Source organism: Papio anubis, chromosome 9 (genome assembly GCF_008728515.1).
Source record: "Papio anubis isolate 15944 chromosome 9, Panubis1.0, whole genome shotgun sequence".
Taxonomy (NCBI): Eukaryota; Metazoa; Chordata; class Mammalia; order Primates; family Cercopithecidae; genus Papio; species Papio anubis.
This window is the reverse complement of record NC_044984.1, coordinates 26,206,284-26,225,067: the sequence shown is the minus strand read 5'-3', so window position 1 is coordinate 26,225,067 and position 18,784 is coordinate 26,206,284. Positions and strand designations below refer to the sequence as shown.

Genomic DNA, 18,784 nt, shown 5'->3' with positions numbered 1-18,784 from the left:
CCAACCCTTAGATGAGAATAATCTCCTAACATCAGCGTCGGTGCTGCCATCACCCACCCCCAGGCACTTCAGTGCTGCTTGTTGAATGATTTTCAGTTTTCTCCTCTGCAGACAGAATCCAGAGAGTAAGAGGACCATTATTCTGGGAGGACCTATCAACATAGAAGCAACTTTATTCTTCTGTTGAATTTCCACTGTCCCTTTCCTCAGTTATTGCCAAGACTAACACTTCATGAAATCATTCCTCATTCTGGAAGAGATACAGTAACTTTTATCCATTTCTACCATATCTAAACAGGAAGATCCATGATTTCTGTTGTACCTTTTTTAAAAATAGTTTTCCACCTAAAATGCTCTTACGCTTTGCTCTGATTAGAAATTTATTGGGCTTATGCATTTCTCCAATTAGTTAAGCCTTAAAAATACAACACATATTTTCTTAAAGTATAAGCTTTTAGAAAATATGAGCTGATTGTTTGACTTCCACTGGCATCAAGCTGAGATGACTTTTTTTTTTTTTAATAATGCAGATAATTTTATTGTTACTTTCCTTTATGTGGAAATAGAAAGCGAACTGAATTACTTTAACACTGCAGCAAGTAAAGACAATGAACCTTCGAAATTCTGAGGAATTTTTTTAAGTGCCTGCTTTTTCTTCCTTGGTTCTCTTCTACTTTATTCACTCTCCCAGGATGATATAATCACTTCCAGAGACTTTAATTACCTTATCATTCATTTAATTATTGATATATTTATATTTATTTCGAACTTATCTTGCACTTTTTATTTTGGTATTTCATTTTTTCCATTTTTGGTATTTCAGTTTTTCTCTCTTGCATTCTTTTGAACTGACTTTTTTTTTTTGCTCAGTCCAATTTTTTCCTTCTGCTAGTCTGGAAATTACAAACTCTATTTTTATCATTTTATGGTTACTCTAGAAATTACAACATCATTTGTCAAACTCTGAAGCTAATCTCTATGCCCTTTCTACTAACATCATTCTAATTACTTCTTTCCTGAATTATATTTTGCTGTTGGAAAATACTATAATTCTATTTTTAATGTGTAAGATATTATCGCTATTATTTCTGTTGCTTTATAGAATTTTTGTTGAGATTTATCCACCTACTTACCATTTAGATCTTCTACTTGTGATCCCTTTCCTTCTGCCTAAATGGAACCTTTTAGAATTTCTGCTGATGCTCTTTTTTTTTATTTGTTTGCCTCTGCTCCATTCTCGTTCCTTTCCTCCCTTTCAAAACTTTTAGAGATATGTCAGCTTTTCTTATGATTCTCTGTGTTTCTCAACTCTCTTTTGCATATTCCTATTTTAGGAATTATGTTTCCTGAATTATTTTCCAGTTCACTAATTCTCACCGTACCTGTATCTAATCTGCAGTTAAATCCATCCAAAATTAAATTAGGCTCTTCCTCTCTCTTTCATTTAAACTGTACCACCCTCAGTTTGCCCAGGCATGAAATTTCAGTGGCAACATTGACTTATTTCCCTCATATTGCATATCTGGCTAGTAGCCACATTTTATCAATTTTTCTTGTCAGTTCTCTGTTGTCACGATTCTAATTCAAGCCTTCTTTCCATTTACCTGGACTACATCACTAGCCTTTCCTGTTTCTAATTCCCACCCTGACCCCAAACTATTCTCTGTATCACAACTAAAGTTCCCTTCCAGAGAAACACTTGTTTTCATTTGATTCTTCTGCTCAAAAACATCCAAAGTTCTCCACTACCATGAAAAGAGCTACATTAACAAAGAATCCAAGGCTCCCAGGATGTTAAAATCTAGCACATCCTGTGCTTGAGCCAAATTGGTCACTGCCTGACCTGGTGATTTCTTCTGTCTCTAATATCCTTCCCTCCTGCTCTTTTGCCTCTGTCTCCTTCCTTTTATGCATATATAAATAGTTTTCTTCCTTTAGAGCCCTGTTTAAATGCCACCACTATTTACAAAGCTTTCCCAGTTGCCTGGACAAAAGCACATTCTCCCTTCCTTGTACTTATCTTAATATTCTTCACTCTTTCATGTAATATTTATGTGTGTTATCTCCTTTACTGTAAGTTTTCTAAAGGCAAAATAACATGTCATTCTTTTTTTATTCTTCTCTTCCCACCGATATGCACACAACACTGTAAAAGGTTTTGGAGTAAAGTCAGTCATTCATAAAGCATCCTTTTTGAGTCTCACTCTGTTGCCCAGGCTGGAGTGCAGTGGTACGATCTTTGCTCACTGCAGCCTTGGCTCACTGCAACCTTCAAGCAATTCTCCTGCCTCAGCCTCCTGAGTAGCTGGAATTACAGGCACCTGCCCCCACACCCGGCTAATTTTTTGTATTTTCAGTAGAGATGGGGGTTTCACCATGTTGGCCAGGCTGGCCTTGAACTCCTAACCTCAGGTGATCTGCCCACCTCGGCCTCCCAAAGTGCTGGGATTATAGGCATGAGCCACACCACACCCAGCCAGGCGCCCCTTTAAAAGAAAATGTAAAAACATATCATAATTTCCTGTTTGGAAAAGGTTTGTTGAAAACATAATTGACATGTGATATGGGTATATAGATACACAAGACTTGGGGCACCTCAGGAAACTACTCTGTGAAAATAAAACACGTGTTATGTGCACTGTCAGTACAGGAAACTTAAAAACAGCATGCAGGGATCCATAATATTCATATTATTCATGGAAAACAAGTTTCTATTCCACTCACAGCACAACAGCTTATTTAACTAAAAAAAAAGTTTTGATTAGCCCTTACTATACCTGGTTTCTCTCTCTTCATGCTGTAAAATTAGGTTGCTATAAAAATTCTCCAATGTGAGCTTGGCTACAGTCACTCTTTCCCGGGTATGGTTGCTCATAGGAAAGGTTGTTGTAGTCCCTGCCGTCATTGCCATAGTAACAGAAACTGAAACAACATAGAAAAACAAATTATTCAGTGGGAAAAAAAGCTATCTTTTATAATAAACTCTGGAACTGTTTAATTTCAACTAAGAAAGATTCTACCTTAACAGTTAACACAGCCAAGTATTTCACATGATAAATAATACAAAGCTAGGGAAGAAAGAAAAGCACTATTTCCAAAGCAAGAGAAATTCATATTGTGGTGGCAAAACCAGGAGTTAATGGCAGCAAAGAAGAACTGGTGGCATTCATATATAATATAGACACATTTATATACAAAGGTCACATTCAACAAGCATTCAAAACAAGAAAAGTTCCATCTATTTTGTCATTTCATTACTAAATAAAATCTGTAAGATAGTGCTAATAGTTATGTCCCTGATAAATGTCAGTCTCCTAAGAGTTAATACAGTTTAGTTAAATAGTAAGAAGTAGCTTCTGCCTTATGAATTCTATGAAACATGAAGTGTTGTATCAAATATGCATATAAACACCAGCCTAAAGCAGTTTTTACATACATTGTAGGGGGAAACTACTTTTAGAAACAGGCCCCTTAGGATGGGGCTCATAGCTGCCCCATTTCATTCTGAATTCTGGGTCATTCCAAAAAGTGCTATAACAAGGTATAATATACTTCTCCAGACTGTGCAGCCCATTGCATTTTCAAATGAAACTCAAATGCCTATAGGAACCAAGAAGGAAACAGAAATGTATGAATGAAGCCAGGTAACAATAGGGAAGCTCTGTGGCCTTAACTGGATGATGGATGTCTGCTTAAAGGCATTCCAGTGCCAACTTTTAGAGATCACTGGGCCACACAATCGAAGTACTGGTTCAAAGGAGATAATCTGGACTATTAGATAAGGAGTGTGGCAAAATGGCTACTTGACGGGGGGGAAGACTGAACTCTGGTGTCTGCGGCAGGTGGGCACTGACCCTAAGAGACTTGCCTACCGTGGCCATATCTGGATAAAAAGACTAGAACAGTTCATACATTAAAGAGGCTTTGCTTATCTAGATGAAGATCACAACAGATCAGTCCAAAGACACAGCTTGCCAAGAGTGACCATCCAAAGCATTCTTAGTTGAAAAGTATTCCCCAAACCTGCCACCTATGCCCCAACATCCATCTTGCTTTAATTACATGAAGATACAGAGTCCTGGATGTGGACCTGAAGTGGACTAGATTCCAGGGTTGATGGAATGAACCAAAAGATGTCAAGCAAGTCAAGTATAGGTTGAAAGCAAACAAGTATCTTTGGCAAACTCCCAGTTCTACTGTTGTCCTGTTAGGGGTTTATACCTCAATGTACTGCTTGAGCCTGAGAATCATTATGTCTAAAACTGCATCGATTATTTTGGCATTATAAATTTGTTCCTCTGCTGACTACTTTAAACAAGAAGCTGATCGTGTCACTTGTTTAGAATCAGTCATGGCTCCTCATTGCCTTACTGCAAGTCAAATTAGCTAAACATGATAAATAAGAACAACTCACATTCACTGAGTGTGGTTATATTTCAGGAACTTGATGATATTTTCTTCACTGATTTCCCCTTTTTTTTTCTCCTGAGGATTTAAGATAGAGGCACTTGCCATGCATGATTGCATTTCATCCTCTTAACAGCCCTGCAAAGTAGGGAACTGAAGTTTGGAGCAGTCACACAGCTAGTGTGATGTGGAGTCAGGACTCTAACTTGCTATCCTTATCTGTTGCTTTTAATCTTTTCGATCCTTATCTGATGCTCTTCCTCACCACTCATTCTTTTCCCAACATACCCAGCTCCTTCATGCCTCCAAGCTCTTGCATGGCCTATCCCTAAAGCACTTATATCTACCAGTGATATCCACTACCATCTCTGCAGGAATCTGCTGATCCCTTATGGCCCAGTTGAGCTGAAATCTTACCGTGGTGACTTCTCTAGCATGCTCTACCAGAAGAGATATCACATCTCTCATTTTTTTGGTGCATATTCTCTAACATTTGTAGTCAGGTACCGGTGCTTATCACTCCTAAGAAAAATTCAACCCTAACAGTTATTCCACCAAACCAGGAACACCTCCAAGTAAGAACTCTTTCTGATTCATTTTTCAAAACACCGCAACACCACTGCATCTGACTCAGAGTAGCCATGAATGAATGAATGAGACAACCTATTGACTGGGGGGACGGAGGGGGCGCAGTAGGAGTAGTTGAAAGAATTAGCCAATAGTAAAGTACTCTACAAAGATTGGCTAATAAGCAACTGTGGAAAAATAAATTACAGAAGGTAGAAGTCAGAAATTAAAAGATCTAATCCTAGCCTTGTTGCTAAATGATCATATGGTCTTATTCAAATCACCAGAACACCCTTAACTCAAGTCACTTTTCCCGAAACAGGGTTTAAAATATTTGCTCTGCATGGTTCACAGGCCTAGTCTATGGCCATCTGAGATAATACACAGGAAAGCCACAATGGCTTATACAAATGTAAGATACTATTCTAGGCACCTAGTTTAATCTTTGTATTGTGCTAAATGCTTTAATAATAATGAGCATTATTTTTAAAACAATAAATAGTGAAAAATAAACTCAAGAATTATCACAGCCAAGTGATTTTTAAGGATTAAGCTGCTCTTACTGGATTGCTAAGACAATGCTGCCAAATCATTTTTGGAAATTTCAGAATCATTGGGTTCATGTTCTATGTTTCAGGATCAGATGCAGAAAGGTCAAAGAATGCCAGGCACAGTGGCTCATGCCTCTAATCCCAGCACTTTGTGAGGCCAAAATCACTTGAGGCCAAGAGTTTGAGACTAGCCTGGGATCTCCTCCTCTCTACATTTTTTTTTTAATTAGCTGCGTGTGGTGGTGCACACCTGTAGTCTCAGCTACTCTGGAGGATGAGGCAGGAAGACTGCTTGAACCCTTGTTCAAGGTTACAATGAGCTGTGATTGCACCACTGCACTGCAGCCTGGAGCTGCAGAGCAAGACCCTGTTTCTAACTGGAAAAAAAAAAAAAAAGAAAAAGGTCAAAGAGGGAAAAGTGAAACAGGGATGGTGCACAGAAAACATCTCTGAAATCAATCATATTTGTTAATTGGGGCTTGGGGTGGGAGGAGAGATGGACTGGAAATTGAGGAATTTAAGTAAATTTAAGAAACCCAGACTACACAAAGTTAAATACGTTTCTTACCATAAGATTTCCCAGCACCTTTTTTTTTTCTGAATTTTTTTTTTTTTAAATAAGACAAGACCAGAAAAAAGAAGACAGGCTGGAATGCAGTGGTGCGATCTCCGCTCACTGCAACCTCCACCTCCCGGGTTTGAGCGATTCTCCCACCTCAGCCTCCCGAGTAGCTGAGATTACAGGTGCACGCTAACGTTTGTGTATTTAGTAGATATGGGGTTTCACCAAGTTGGCCAGGCTGGTCTCAAACTCCTGACCTCAAGTGATCTGCCTGTCTTGGCCTCCCAAAGTGCCGGGATTACAGGCATGAGCCACCTTGCCCGGCCTTCCCAGCTTCTTTAATATGCTAACATGCATCCTGAATCCTCAAAAGGAGGACAGGTATACAATTTGCAGTAGTATTCCAGTGAACCTTCCCTAGGCATATAAAATTGAAGTTCATGGATACTTTTCTTCAACTGCCTGTTACTTTTTCAACAAATATTTGGAGGGGGGGAACCTTAAAAGTTCCATTAAAGAGCAACACCCTATGATTGTAGAATGATTTCTGACTTGCCTTGTATTTGTTCTAGCAAGCAGATATTAATGAATAGAGAAAACGTCCAGAAGATCTGTAGCTAATAAAAATTTATAAAGTGGTTTGCCACTTTACGAGTTTGCCTTTACAAAAGGTCAAGACCCAACTCTAGTTGTCCAAGGCCTTATATAGTCCTTTCAAAAAATGAATGGTGAAAAACATAAAAAACCTTTTATAATGCCTCTTGAAAAAAGCACAAAGAAATAACACATCACTCACAGAATTATGCTGTTCACAGTTACACTTGCAGAAGTTGGAGAGAAAGATGTATGTTGAACTTGGGGTGTGGCCTTGGAGGGAGCTGACTGCCAAGAGGCCTTGTCGAGCAGGCTGCCCTGCTCAGTCTGCCAAGTGGCAAGGTCTGGACCTCAGCTGCCAGTGTCTCAAGGCAATCAAATTCTGGAAGCTACTTTATCCTAACAAAGTTCACAAAAGTCAAATATACAAGACAGAATGGCAGTTTATTGATTTACACAGTAAGAAACTGAGTCACAAGAAATTAGGTTCACAAGATTGCTTGGTGAACATGGCATCAAAACAAAGAGAACTGTTATTCAATTTAAATGTTTAATAGCATCAGGATAAGGTGGAATCTAAAACACACAAGGCTGATGGCTATCTTGCCTAGGGCGCCTATGCCCACTGGAAAGTGCCTGTAGGAGATGGTCTGCTACTGACCAGGCCTTCCCAGAAGGAAGCCAAATTGGGGGGCCAGAGGTGGACAAAACTTTTGAGGAACATTATTGAGCAAAACTTTTGAGGAAATTTTTGTGAAACATAAAGAAGTGTTAGGGAATTCAAAACAATTCCAAACAACAGAAATTATCTGCATTTAACAGTATAAAAATAGGGCCAGGCATGGTGGCACATGTCTGTAGCCCCAGCTACTTGGGAGGCTGAGACCGGAGGGTCATCTGAGCCCGGGAGTTCAAGGCTGTGGTGCACTATGGTGACGCCTATGCATAGCCACTGGACTCCAGCCTGGGTAACAGAGCGAGACCCAGGCTAAAAAACAAAACACCCAACAGTATAGAAATACATATGAAGTCATTTTAGATAAATATTTATGAACCTGAGGTCTTCAAAAAAGAAGGTAAACAGAAGATGTGGTTTCTTCCATCACAAAAAGGTGTAATGAGTTTTACTCTAAAATCAGAAGTGGATGTCAAGTAATGAAATATTACTTTTAGACACTATATAATTTATCATGATTACGATGTTCTTTCCATTGTAGTTATACATACGTGTATGCCTTGTTTAAAAACCAAATAAGAGCAAAATCTCCATCTATTTATCTTTGTAATGAAAGCATCATAGTACCTGGCAAAGTGCTGAGCACACAGTAGGCAGTCTGTAAGTGATGGTAACTCAACTCTAATGTTATAGATTTTAAATTATATGTGTGTTTCATATATAATAATTTCATTTGGGTTAAGAAATACAGAATCATCTGGTATTCTATTAGTCTTCAGAAATAAATGTTACTTAAGAAATACATTTGCAGAAAAAACAAAAATTCCACCCTTACTCATGATTATACAGTATCTTTGCAAAGATTAGTTTTAAAAACAAGAAAAATTTATTTCCTTCTTACCAGACACAGACTTCTAAAAATTTAAATTATACAAAACTAAGACGTGATCAAATTATTACAAAGAATGGTCTAGATGACTGGCACTTATTGTATTGCAAATGTATTCCTTTAATGGATTTAACACTGTTCTTTTTGTTTTATTAACAGAAAAAGAACAGGATACAATTTGCAAGTCTAGAATTCCTGGACTGATAAAAACAACACAAGGTGCCCTTGAATTTCCTGTTCACGTGTGTTTTCTCCAGACTGCTCTATTCATTAAGGGAGACACTACCAATAGTTAAGTCCAACATTCTTTAGTTTATCAAGCCTGGGGGAAAGGAGATAACAAATCTGGCACTCAGGCCATTTATAAATAGATGTGGTATCTCCAACCATTTACCATCAAACTTCTAAAGGAAGAAAATAGAACTGCTTTACCTGGCTGTAAAACAAGTTATTTAACTGGTGATTTCACCTTAGTTTTCACATACTGCATTTCAGAGGGAGTACCCTTAATGCTACTATAGTGCCCTGTAGTATAAAAATTCTCCTAAATTCAATTCACTTGTTGCAATCATAATGCCCTAGGCTACAATTAAGTCCTCAGATTGGACACTGTATAAACTGAGTCCCTAACGAAAGGGCAGCCACAGCTTCTTTCCTCTCTGAGGCACAGTCTAAAAAGCAAGAAATTCATAGTCAGGTGAAGGTTCAAATCCCAGCATTAACTTTTACTAATTGTATTATTTTCAACCAACATTTATTGCAGATATATACTATGACGCCTGTATGAAGTGCTAAGAACAGGAAGACTGATAAAACACAGTTTCGGCCCTTAGGGAGTTCATGATCTTATGGAGACACAAAGTAGGGAGAAATCCGTGCTTCAAGACGAAGGGTAATCAAAGGTTTAATAGAGGAGGTGATGCCTGAACTGAATCTTGGAGGGGAAGGGGCTATAGTAGGAGTTCACCAGTCAGGTGTACTCAGGGGAGGAAGAGCTGTAAGGCATGAAATACACTGACACACTTAAACATACAGATAGACTGAGTATATGTGGTTGAATGGCAGAAGACGAAGGTAGAAATAAAGACCTTTTCTGTCATGTTAAAAACTTATCCTGAGCATAAATAGGAATCACTCAAGGCTTTTAATTTAGTGAAAACCTTACAGCCATTACAGAACATTTATTGAGTATTTACCCAAGTACCAATAATTCTTCTAAGAATATTACATTCTTAGAAGCATTTAATTCTCCCAACCAGCCCTCAAATCCTATCTGATTTGCACTTCGGATAGATTATGCTGGTACAGGGAGGATGGCCAAAAGGCTGGAAGTCCAGATCAGACTAGAGGAAGTAAATCTGCTCAGGAGGTCTTAATAATGAATAGTCAGGGATTACAACCTGGTAGCCTGCAGACTTACTTTGTTAGGCCTGTACTACAATCTAGAAAGTAGAAGGTTAGAAGGTTTCATATGAAAATCCAGGTTTCTGGTTTCTCCTGAAAAGTCTGATCCGTCCACAATGAGCTCTCATTCCTGCCTGCAAAGAGACAGCTGGAGCAGAGCTGCAGCCGGCCCCTTACAATACAACATCCTACCCGTCCACCAACTCTCCATTCCCGCGTGTCCAGACTCATTCACTTTTTATTACCCACATTTTATTACCCACCTGCTTCCTTTACAGCACATTTGAGATTACAGAATAGTGAGGGCCTAATTAAGATAGTAGCAGAAGTGATGAAGAGAAGCCTCAGTCAGCTGGAAAGACTAAAATCTCTAATTATCTCTAAGTTTCAGATTTGGATGACTGGGTAAATGATGTAAGGACAGAAAGGACATCAGTAAGGACAGAAAGTATAAGAAAAGCTAGTTTAAGAAAGTTAGTTTGGCCGGGCGCGGTGGCTCAAGCCTGTAATCCCAGCACTTTGGGAGGCCGAGGCGGGTGGATCACAAGGGTCAGGAGATCGAGACCATCCTGGCTAACATGGTGAAACCCCATCTCTACTAAAAATACAAAAAACTAGCCAGGCAAGGTGGCGGGCGCCTGTAGTCCCAGCTACTCGGAGGCTGAGGCAGGAGAATGGCGTGAACCTGGGAGGCGGAGCTTGCAGTCTCAGGATCCACATTTCTAAAGTGGAGATCATAAATGCCAGCCTTACAGGGTTAATATGACACTTTGATGGTGGCAGAGCACAGGATGAAAGGCCAGATTGCCTGGATCTGATTTTTGGTCCAGCCATTCAGTAGCTCTGTGACTTTAGGCAAATTAAAATTTAAATTTTCTGTGTGTCAGTTTCCTGTTAAATAAATATAATAATAGCCAACTTGTGTGCATGCTTATTACGGTAATATAAGACTTAAAAGAATTCTAAAAGTACTTGTAAAAGGACTGAGATATGTCATGTGTTTGATAAACCAATAAAAAAGGGGAAAATATTTTTAAAGTATCTCCTGGCACATATTAATGCTCAAAAATTATTATTTTCTTCCCTTCCCTGCTCAATCTTCCTGCTCATCCCTCCTGCCTTGGGCTGCTGCCATTGTAAGTTAGTTTGTAAATTTAATCTCTAATAAATATTCCCTCTCTCTTCTGATCTTAGCCTACTTCTTTGATAAATTAAATTGCTTTTAATGGAGAGGGGAGAGAAATGTATCAAAAAGAAATATTTAAAGTAAAAAAAGAACTCTTGTTAGAAGCCTTACTAGAAGTTAGTAGTGACTTAGGGTAGAACTAGAGGTAGAAGTGTTCCAGGGAAGAGCTAATGCTTTCTCTCACAAAAGAGTGATTCTCATGAGGCAACACACACCAATTGATTAATAATCTCTTTACTGTGTCTGCTGTTAATAGCTTTTGTTTTTATTTAACGTGGCCCTTTCCATGTGGCGTATGCCCTGATCATTAGACTAGAGGCACGCATTTCATAAACAGACACACTTGTCTTTGCTCCTTCTGTGAATCAGAAGGTTGGTGATGATGGCACAGTGGTGCTGAACTCAACATTAGCATTTTTATTTTCAAAATTGTTTTAGAAATATACAGTTTTCCTATGCACAAAAATATGGTTCAGTGGTTGAGTACCTGAAAGCTTATTTGGCTATAGTAATGTTGTTCATGGCAGAATACCTGAGTTTATTAGTCCAAATAATTACTAAAAATTCCTGTGAACTTTTTTTTTTTAAACTTGCAATGAGAAGGGAAAGTGTTTATAAACCAAATGTAAACAATTAAACTACAACGTAAATTTACCAAAGCAGCAATTTTATTTAAAATTCTATTTACCAATCTTATTGTTTAACGTATCACCCTTTCTCAAAAACATTAAGAAGCAGTCTATTCTTGTAATATTTACAAAATGTAGTTGTTCTATTGCTATATGCCTATCTAGTAGTGCATCAGATTTTGTCTGCAAAAAAAAGGTTCAGCTGAATCAAGTCATAGTTAACTTTAAAAAATTACCTCAGCAGAAATGCCATATAACTTCAAATATTTATAATCTAGTACCACAATGGGAAAAAAAAATCAATGCCAACTTTTAGATAGTCGGGGCATCCCTAAAAGAATTTTAAATCAGTTTCTATTACTGGCACACACATGAGCACATACAGAAAAGTACTTACCTTGATTGACATAAGAGAGAGAAAAAAAAGCTACAATTTGCAAGAAGGGGGAGTAAATGGCAGTGGGGAGGGAGATGACGGGTAATGAAGGTGAGGGGGGACCAGAGTGAGTATGTCAACATTATTTGTAAAGGAGGAAATATTCAGAGGTAAAACAAAATGAAAACAACTGGGAAAAAACAAAATTATAAATATATATATATAAAATGATATATATTTATGTTATTCATATTTCATTATAAAAAATATAGAGGGAAATTTATAGAATTTATAAAGATGAGAATTAAGTAGCCTAGGGAAACTTTTGGAGAGCATGAGAGCATGCTGTGGGGACAGACAGATATTACAGTGATCTAGAGAATCTGGGGCCAGCACGTTTAAACTATGGCTCTGAATTGTGGGTTTGGATGAGTGAGATGATAGCTAGTACACCCAGAAGGATCTGTCCTTCCCTTTGCTTTGGCAGCTGAGCCATGCTTCCATCTATCAATACATCCAGTAACCCAATATCATGAGTTTTCTTCTGTATTTTTCACTTCTGTTATAAAGAATATGGGTCAGTAAAAAGTAAGATGAATGATTTTTTAAATAGGGGAATTTAAAGTTTAAAATAAATGTATACTTTAAAATGTTAATTTTAAAGACATAAATTTAGAAATGGAAAAATAATCCTGTTCACAAAAGTAGCAAGGAGGAGGAGATGGAGTACAACATTCATAAAATATGTAAGAATAATCTTGGCTGTGCGCAGTGGCTCATATCTGTAATCCTACCACTTTGGGAGGCTGAAGCAGGTGGTTCACTTGAGGTCAGGAGTTCGAGACCAGCCTGGTCAACATGGCGAAACCCCATCTCTACTAAAAATACAGAAAAATTAGCTGGGCATGGTGGTGCACACTGGTAGTCCCAGCTACTCGGGAGGCTGAGGCACAAGAATCACTTGAACCCAGGAGGCAGAGGTTGCAGTGAGCCAAGATCGCGCCACTGCACTCCTGCCTGGGTGACAGAGTGAGACTCTGTCTCAAACAAAACAAAACCAAACTTTGATTTTAAAAAGTCTTGGCTTCTAATGAGGCAACGTAATCATAGATTATGGGAAGATGAGAAGAGGAGAAGACATTCAATTAATAGTATTGGAACAATTGGGTATCCATTTGGGGAAAAAAATCAAGTCAGGCATTCATTTCATTCCAGAATGCAAAATAAATTGCAAATGGTTCAAAAGGACAAACATAAAAATTAAAGGAAGGGAAGAATGAAGGAAGGAGGGGAAAAAATTAAAGTTTAAAAAAATTAAACTTCAAAAAAATTAGAGGAAAACATAGATAACCTTCAGAAGGAATGAGCTTTCTTAAAAGGAAATCATCACAATGAAAACTTGTGCGACATTTCATTCTACAAAAATGTGTAATATACATATGTATATACTGTGTATCAAACAAGATTTAAAAAATAATTTGGAGAAAAACACTGTAAAATAACAATGTCAGTTATAAGTATATCTAAAAGCACCCAGATGCAGTGGCTCACGCCTCTAATCCCAGCACTCTGAGAGGCTGAGACAAGTGGATCTCTTGAGGTCAGGAGTTTGAGACCAGCCTGGGCAACATGGCAAAACACTGTCTCTACTAAAAATACAAAACAAAAATTAGCCAGGTGTGATGGCATGCGTCCGTAGTCCCAGCTACTCGGGAGGCTGAGGCAGGAGAATTTATTGAGCCTGGGAGGCGGAGGTTGCAATGAGCAAAGATATAGCACACACCACTGCACTCCAGCCTGGGAGACAGAGTGAAAGTCCATCTCAAAAACAAACAAACAAACAAACAAAAACCAAAGTATATCTAAAAGCATATATTTAAAATACATATATATTTATCAAGTAAGCTCATACATAGCTTTTTTAATATTAAAGTTGTAAGGAGACAATAAAGGCCCTAATAAATGGATAAATAACACTGTTTGACAATAAATAGGAATAGTTTAAAACACATAAAAAATGTTCAATTTTACCAGTAAAGCAAAGACAAAGAAACTTTAAAATTATGCAATATGTTCCCTATATGAAAGTAGTCACAATACAAGGGGAAAACACCCCCTTAGTGAGGTCTAGTCTGTTAGGAGGTACCTTTCTGTCCACGCTATGCATTTGTGTTAGCTGGCAGAGATGTGACCCTTTCTAACAGGGAATATGGTAATTTATACCAAGAACCATAGAGATTTTTTTTATTTTTTGACATAATTCCAACTTTAGGAGTCTATCCTATGGAAATAACCAAAATTCCTGCAATGATTTTTTTTTAAATCAGAGCATTATTTAAAATAGCAAACAACTTAAACCAAATGTTTAAAATTAAATGAAATGACTGATGGAATGATGATAGTATAAAACACCACAGCACTGAAGAAAATTTTCCCTGCAAATTTTAACATGAAGAATAATGTTAAGTAAATAAGCAAGACACAAAGTTGTATTTTCAAGTACAATATGAACTCAACTATACAAACACGGGAGAGGAAGTTAAATTGCGACGAACAAACAGTGTGAAATTATGGATGATTTAAATTTTGTCTTTTATCACATTTTGAATTTTCCAAATTTTCAATAATAGGAAAACAACCATTTTATAATCAGAGAGAAAACATTTAAGAGTGATGCTGAGAGAGTGCTGCACGTTTAGGGGCGGGGGGAAAGGGGAATCAAGTTGCACTTTTCAGCACTCAGAGGTGGTTTTTCAGGTACCTCAGTACTCGAATTTTGTTTCCTATAAACCAAATTCTTAGTTCTGCTTTAGTGGAGGATTACAAAGAACAGCCAAAAAAAAAAAAAAAAAAAAAAGCTGGATGTCATGGAACAAAACGAAAGACAAATGAGAAGAATAATAAAGAGAATTTTGAAGAAGTTTTCCAGTCATATCTTACACGTGGACTTTTAGAGCAACCATTTTTTGGTGGCTTATACCTACCTGGGCATATTTACGTAGGCTCAAACTATCACTGTCTTCTCAAATAGCTTTTCCAGTGGTGACTAGAAAGGCCCATATCAAAACCAAAAAGCAGGACTGCACAACTCCTAGCTAAATTATCTTCAAGTCTTATTTAAGGTAAAGGAAGTACTCCTTCAAACTCATACAAACGAGAGAGACAAAATGAATGTTCTAGCTTTAAGGAAGATGCCCACTCCCTTTTACTCTTTCCTTGCCTGTTTTAAGGGAGACAACGCCTGATTCAAAACATCAGTATGCCCAAAATGCATATTTGGAGCTAAAAAGTGAAGGTTTGGTGTGACCAGAGAACAACTGATGAATGGACAAGGCAGGAAAAGGATGAGGGGTGAGAGGCGGGGACACCCTGGCAAAGGGAAGGGGAGAAGCAAGCTTGGGAAGCAGCCTACACACATAAACCTATACAAAGCTTGGGCAGCTCTGAACACTTGCTTTTCATTTTCTTAAAAGTAAACTTTGAATAGGAACGAGAGAGAGAGAGTGAGGCAGACAGACCAACCAGACACTTGCACACACAATAAACTTGAAAAACAGACTGAGTTTAAGTGAGTACGTAAAATATAAATTTCAAATATAAACTCAAATTTTAATTTTCCCATTCATTCAAAACATTCAAAGCTTCTGCATCACTGAACAGCTTCAGGAGAGAGTTGCAAGCATTTCTCAGTTGTACCAATTCCTTTTTTATTTCTTAATTTTAATTTTTAAATTGCTGTGTTATTTTGTTTGCTGTTCCTTTTCAAATGAAAACCACTCCCTGAAAGAAATCAGACCAATGTTTTAACAACGTAAGAGCCAGAAGCAGCAGTCCTTTGGGGGTACAAAAATTAGATAAGACTAAAATTAAAATATGGTATCACGAAGCTTACAATTTTAAGACCTAAGTAGCTATGAGCTATGTTTGGTTATTTTGAGTCATTTAAACTCTCCCAAGAGACTTTTTTGACCATCACAACTGACCAAAAAAAACTGTTCCCAACTAAAAGCAGACATACCATGTGGCTCATCAGACTCAGATATTGTGTTAAACACACAGACCATTTGACTTCCGCAACCATGAGAAAACAGAGAAGGCATCCATCTCATTAAGATACCAGAATACAAAAAACTTTGAGGCAGGAAAGAAATTTTTATGTGGTAATGACCTTTATCATTAATACCTGAACAGCTTACTACCTAAGCAATGAACAGGACCACACTATTTTATTGACTTGTGATCTTTAGAACACAATTCTGGATTATTGGGCAAACAAATCTAGGAGAGGGAAAAAATACCTAAAATGGAATAAAAAGTAAAGTGTAGAGTTGGTTGTCATCAAGGATATCCTGTAATTCAAGTCAGCACACTGGCAAACACTCCCATAAATCAGCTTATAAGTTCAATTCTATTTAGCAACTTTCTAGACTTTACTACAGGTCTAAGATTGCAAATTTAGTTCATCAAGAGGCAAGGCTGGTAAAATCACAAAACTTGAACTCAATTTCAATTACAGAAGGTGGTCACCATTAAGTGATGTACAGACCATCTTATCTGTCATTAAGTGAGACAGATTATATTATCTAGTCCATCTCCCTCATTTTACAGAAGTGAAGCCCAAAGACATTTAGCTATTTAGTGGAAAAGCTTGGATTAGACCATGTCACTTAACCTTCAGGTAAAGCTCCCATTCTAGCTGAGAGTCCACAGTGCAGTGACCACTCCAGGACACTGTACTGCCCCTGCAGCAAAGTTGGATATCAGAACATTAATAGCCAGGGCTGAGTCCTGGATTATGTAGCATCTAATAGCCCTAACATTGATGTCCATATCTAACACTAAGTTACTGCTTCCTATCTTACAATTACTGATCTGTGGATCAAACAACTGGCTTCTGCCTGCCTTCTTTGGATGACCAAAGAATGACAATTTTATCCCAAACTTGCTGGAAACCAAAATATTATGACTGAAGGTTTCTTGAAAGCTATTAAGATTTCAATTACAGAAGTTGATCACCATTCAGTAATGCAGATTTAGCCTGGGACTATACCTCTAAATATGTATTTGACTCTACCTCTAAATATATATTTAGCTGTGTGCCCCAAAGTTAGGGTCTCAAAATCTTATACAGTGTATGAGGTCATGGGAACTCCTTGTTCAGGACCCTTAGCATGAGGGCAACCTAAGTGTACATGTATTCAGATCTCTGGAATATGCCATAGGTAGTAAAGAATAGAGGGGAAAAAAAGATTTCTAAAATATAAAAATGCACCATTTTCTTTCCAAACTGGATATCTTCTGCCCCATATATAAAAATAAAATGTTTCATGTAAAAATATCCATAAGTATACAAATTGCAAAGTGAAAGTGACCTCACAATCCTACCTCCCATAATATCCAGTTTTAACTGTTGAGAGAGAGACTGGAGTTACACTCCCTGGATTTAAATTCTGGCTCTGCCACTTACGAACTGTGAGAACTCTCAGGGTGTCAGTGTTCTTATCTACAAAACAGAGATAACGACAGCATATGAAAATTAATAACTAATGTTTATTGAGTGTTTTATAAAGCATATGCATTGTTCCAAGCACTTAAAATATATTAACTGATTTTAATCAAGTGACTGATATGTGTGAAAGTCCTTAGAATAGTGCCTAAGACTCAGACAACTGTTGCTATGTCCTTCCAAAACTTTAATGCATAAACACACACACACAGTTTTAACATAAATGGGCTATTAATACAAATAAGTTTTAATACAGCTTTAAAACAAATAAGCCATTGTGTAAACTGCTTTTTTGAAAGGTGTCTACGATCTTATAGACACCTTTCAATATTAATACAAATGGATCTACTCATCCTTTTTAAGGAGCACATGGTAATAATAGTTGCTAACATATAATGAGTTATTTTGTGCTAGACACTGCGCTTTATGTGTATCATTTCACTTTATCCTCACGATATCCTTAAAAAGCATGTGCCACTCTTCCGATTTATAGAAGAGAAAAGTGAGACTTAGCTGGATTAAGTTACTTACCCAAAATCATACAGCTAGACATGGTGAAGCCAGCTTTTGAACCCTGGCTTCTCTTAAACGAAGCAATCAGGCATACTGTACCTTCTGTTAAGCGCCATAGTTTTAAACTAATGCCCACTAACAGATGTTTAAATGGTTTCTATTTTGGGGGGTATTTTTAGTTATGCTGTAATAAACATCAAGGATCACAGACTATGCACTCTTTCTCTTATTTCCTTATTATATACCCAGATGTGCAATTGTTGAGTCAAAGAACATTCACATTTCAAATTCTGATATACATGGCCAGCCTGCTTTCCAGACAGACAGTACCAATTGACCATTAATAGTTATATAAGAGCACCAACACTAGGCAATGTCCATCTTTTTAAACTTTGTCAGTTTGATAGGTTAAAACAAACAAACAAAAAAAAACCTTAGTTTTGCTTATACATTCCTTTGATTACAATTACTTAAGCCTATTTTTATATATTTTAAGTAACTATTTCTTTTGTAACCTGCATGATTTAAGACTGTTGCCCACTTTTCTATTGAAAAATTCATTATTTAAGAGATTGCAATTATCATTGAACAATGTAACTATCACAGGCCATTTTAAATAGCTGACATCATACCATAATGCCAATATTTAAATAATTTCAACTTATACAACAGAAGAAAAAGAGTGTGCTTTAGCTCTTGCAAGAACTGTATTTATTACACGAGAAGTAGATATTTTCCTATAAATCAATAGGATCAAATCAAAACTACCATCACCCGACTCAAAAGTTGAGAATGTAAGTAGAAACAGTTTTCCAAACTAAGATTTTCTGTTATTCAGATGTGACATTAAGACTTCATTGTTTATTTATTTGGACCAGCATATATCATTTCTTTTTAAAAATTAATGTCAGTTTACTCTGGTGT

At 37.2% G+C, this 18,784-nt stretch overlaps 1 protein-coding gene across 1 annotated transcript in view; it reads right to left on the bottom strand.

The window, feature by feature from the left end:
- Positions 1 to 18,743, bottom strand: part of LOC100998770 (serine/threonine-protein kinase 38-like) — a 43,058-nt gene extending 24,315 nt beyond the window's left edge. The window contains exons 1-2 of the mRNA XM_031650366.1: positions 17,227 to 18,743; positions 2,778 to 2,922 (exon numbers count right to left, since the gene is read on the bottom strand). Coding sequence (XP_031506226.1) covers positions 2,778 to 2,922; positions 17,227 to 17,233 — 152 coding nt within the window. The 5' untranslated portion in view covers positions 17,234 to 18,743. The remainder of the gene's footprint in view (positions 1 to 2,777; positions 2,923 to 17,226) is intronic.
- Positions 18,744 to 18,784: the final 41 nt, after the last annotated feature.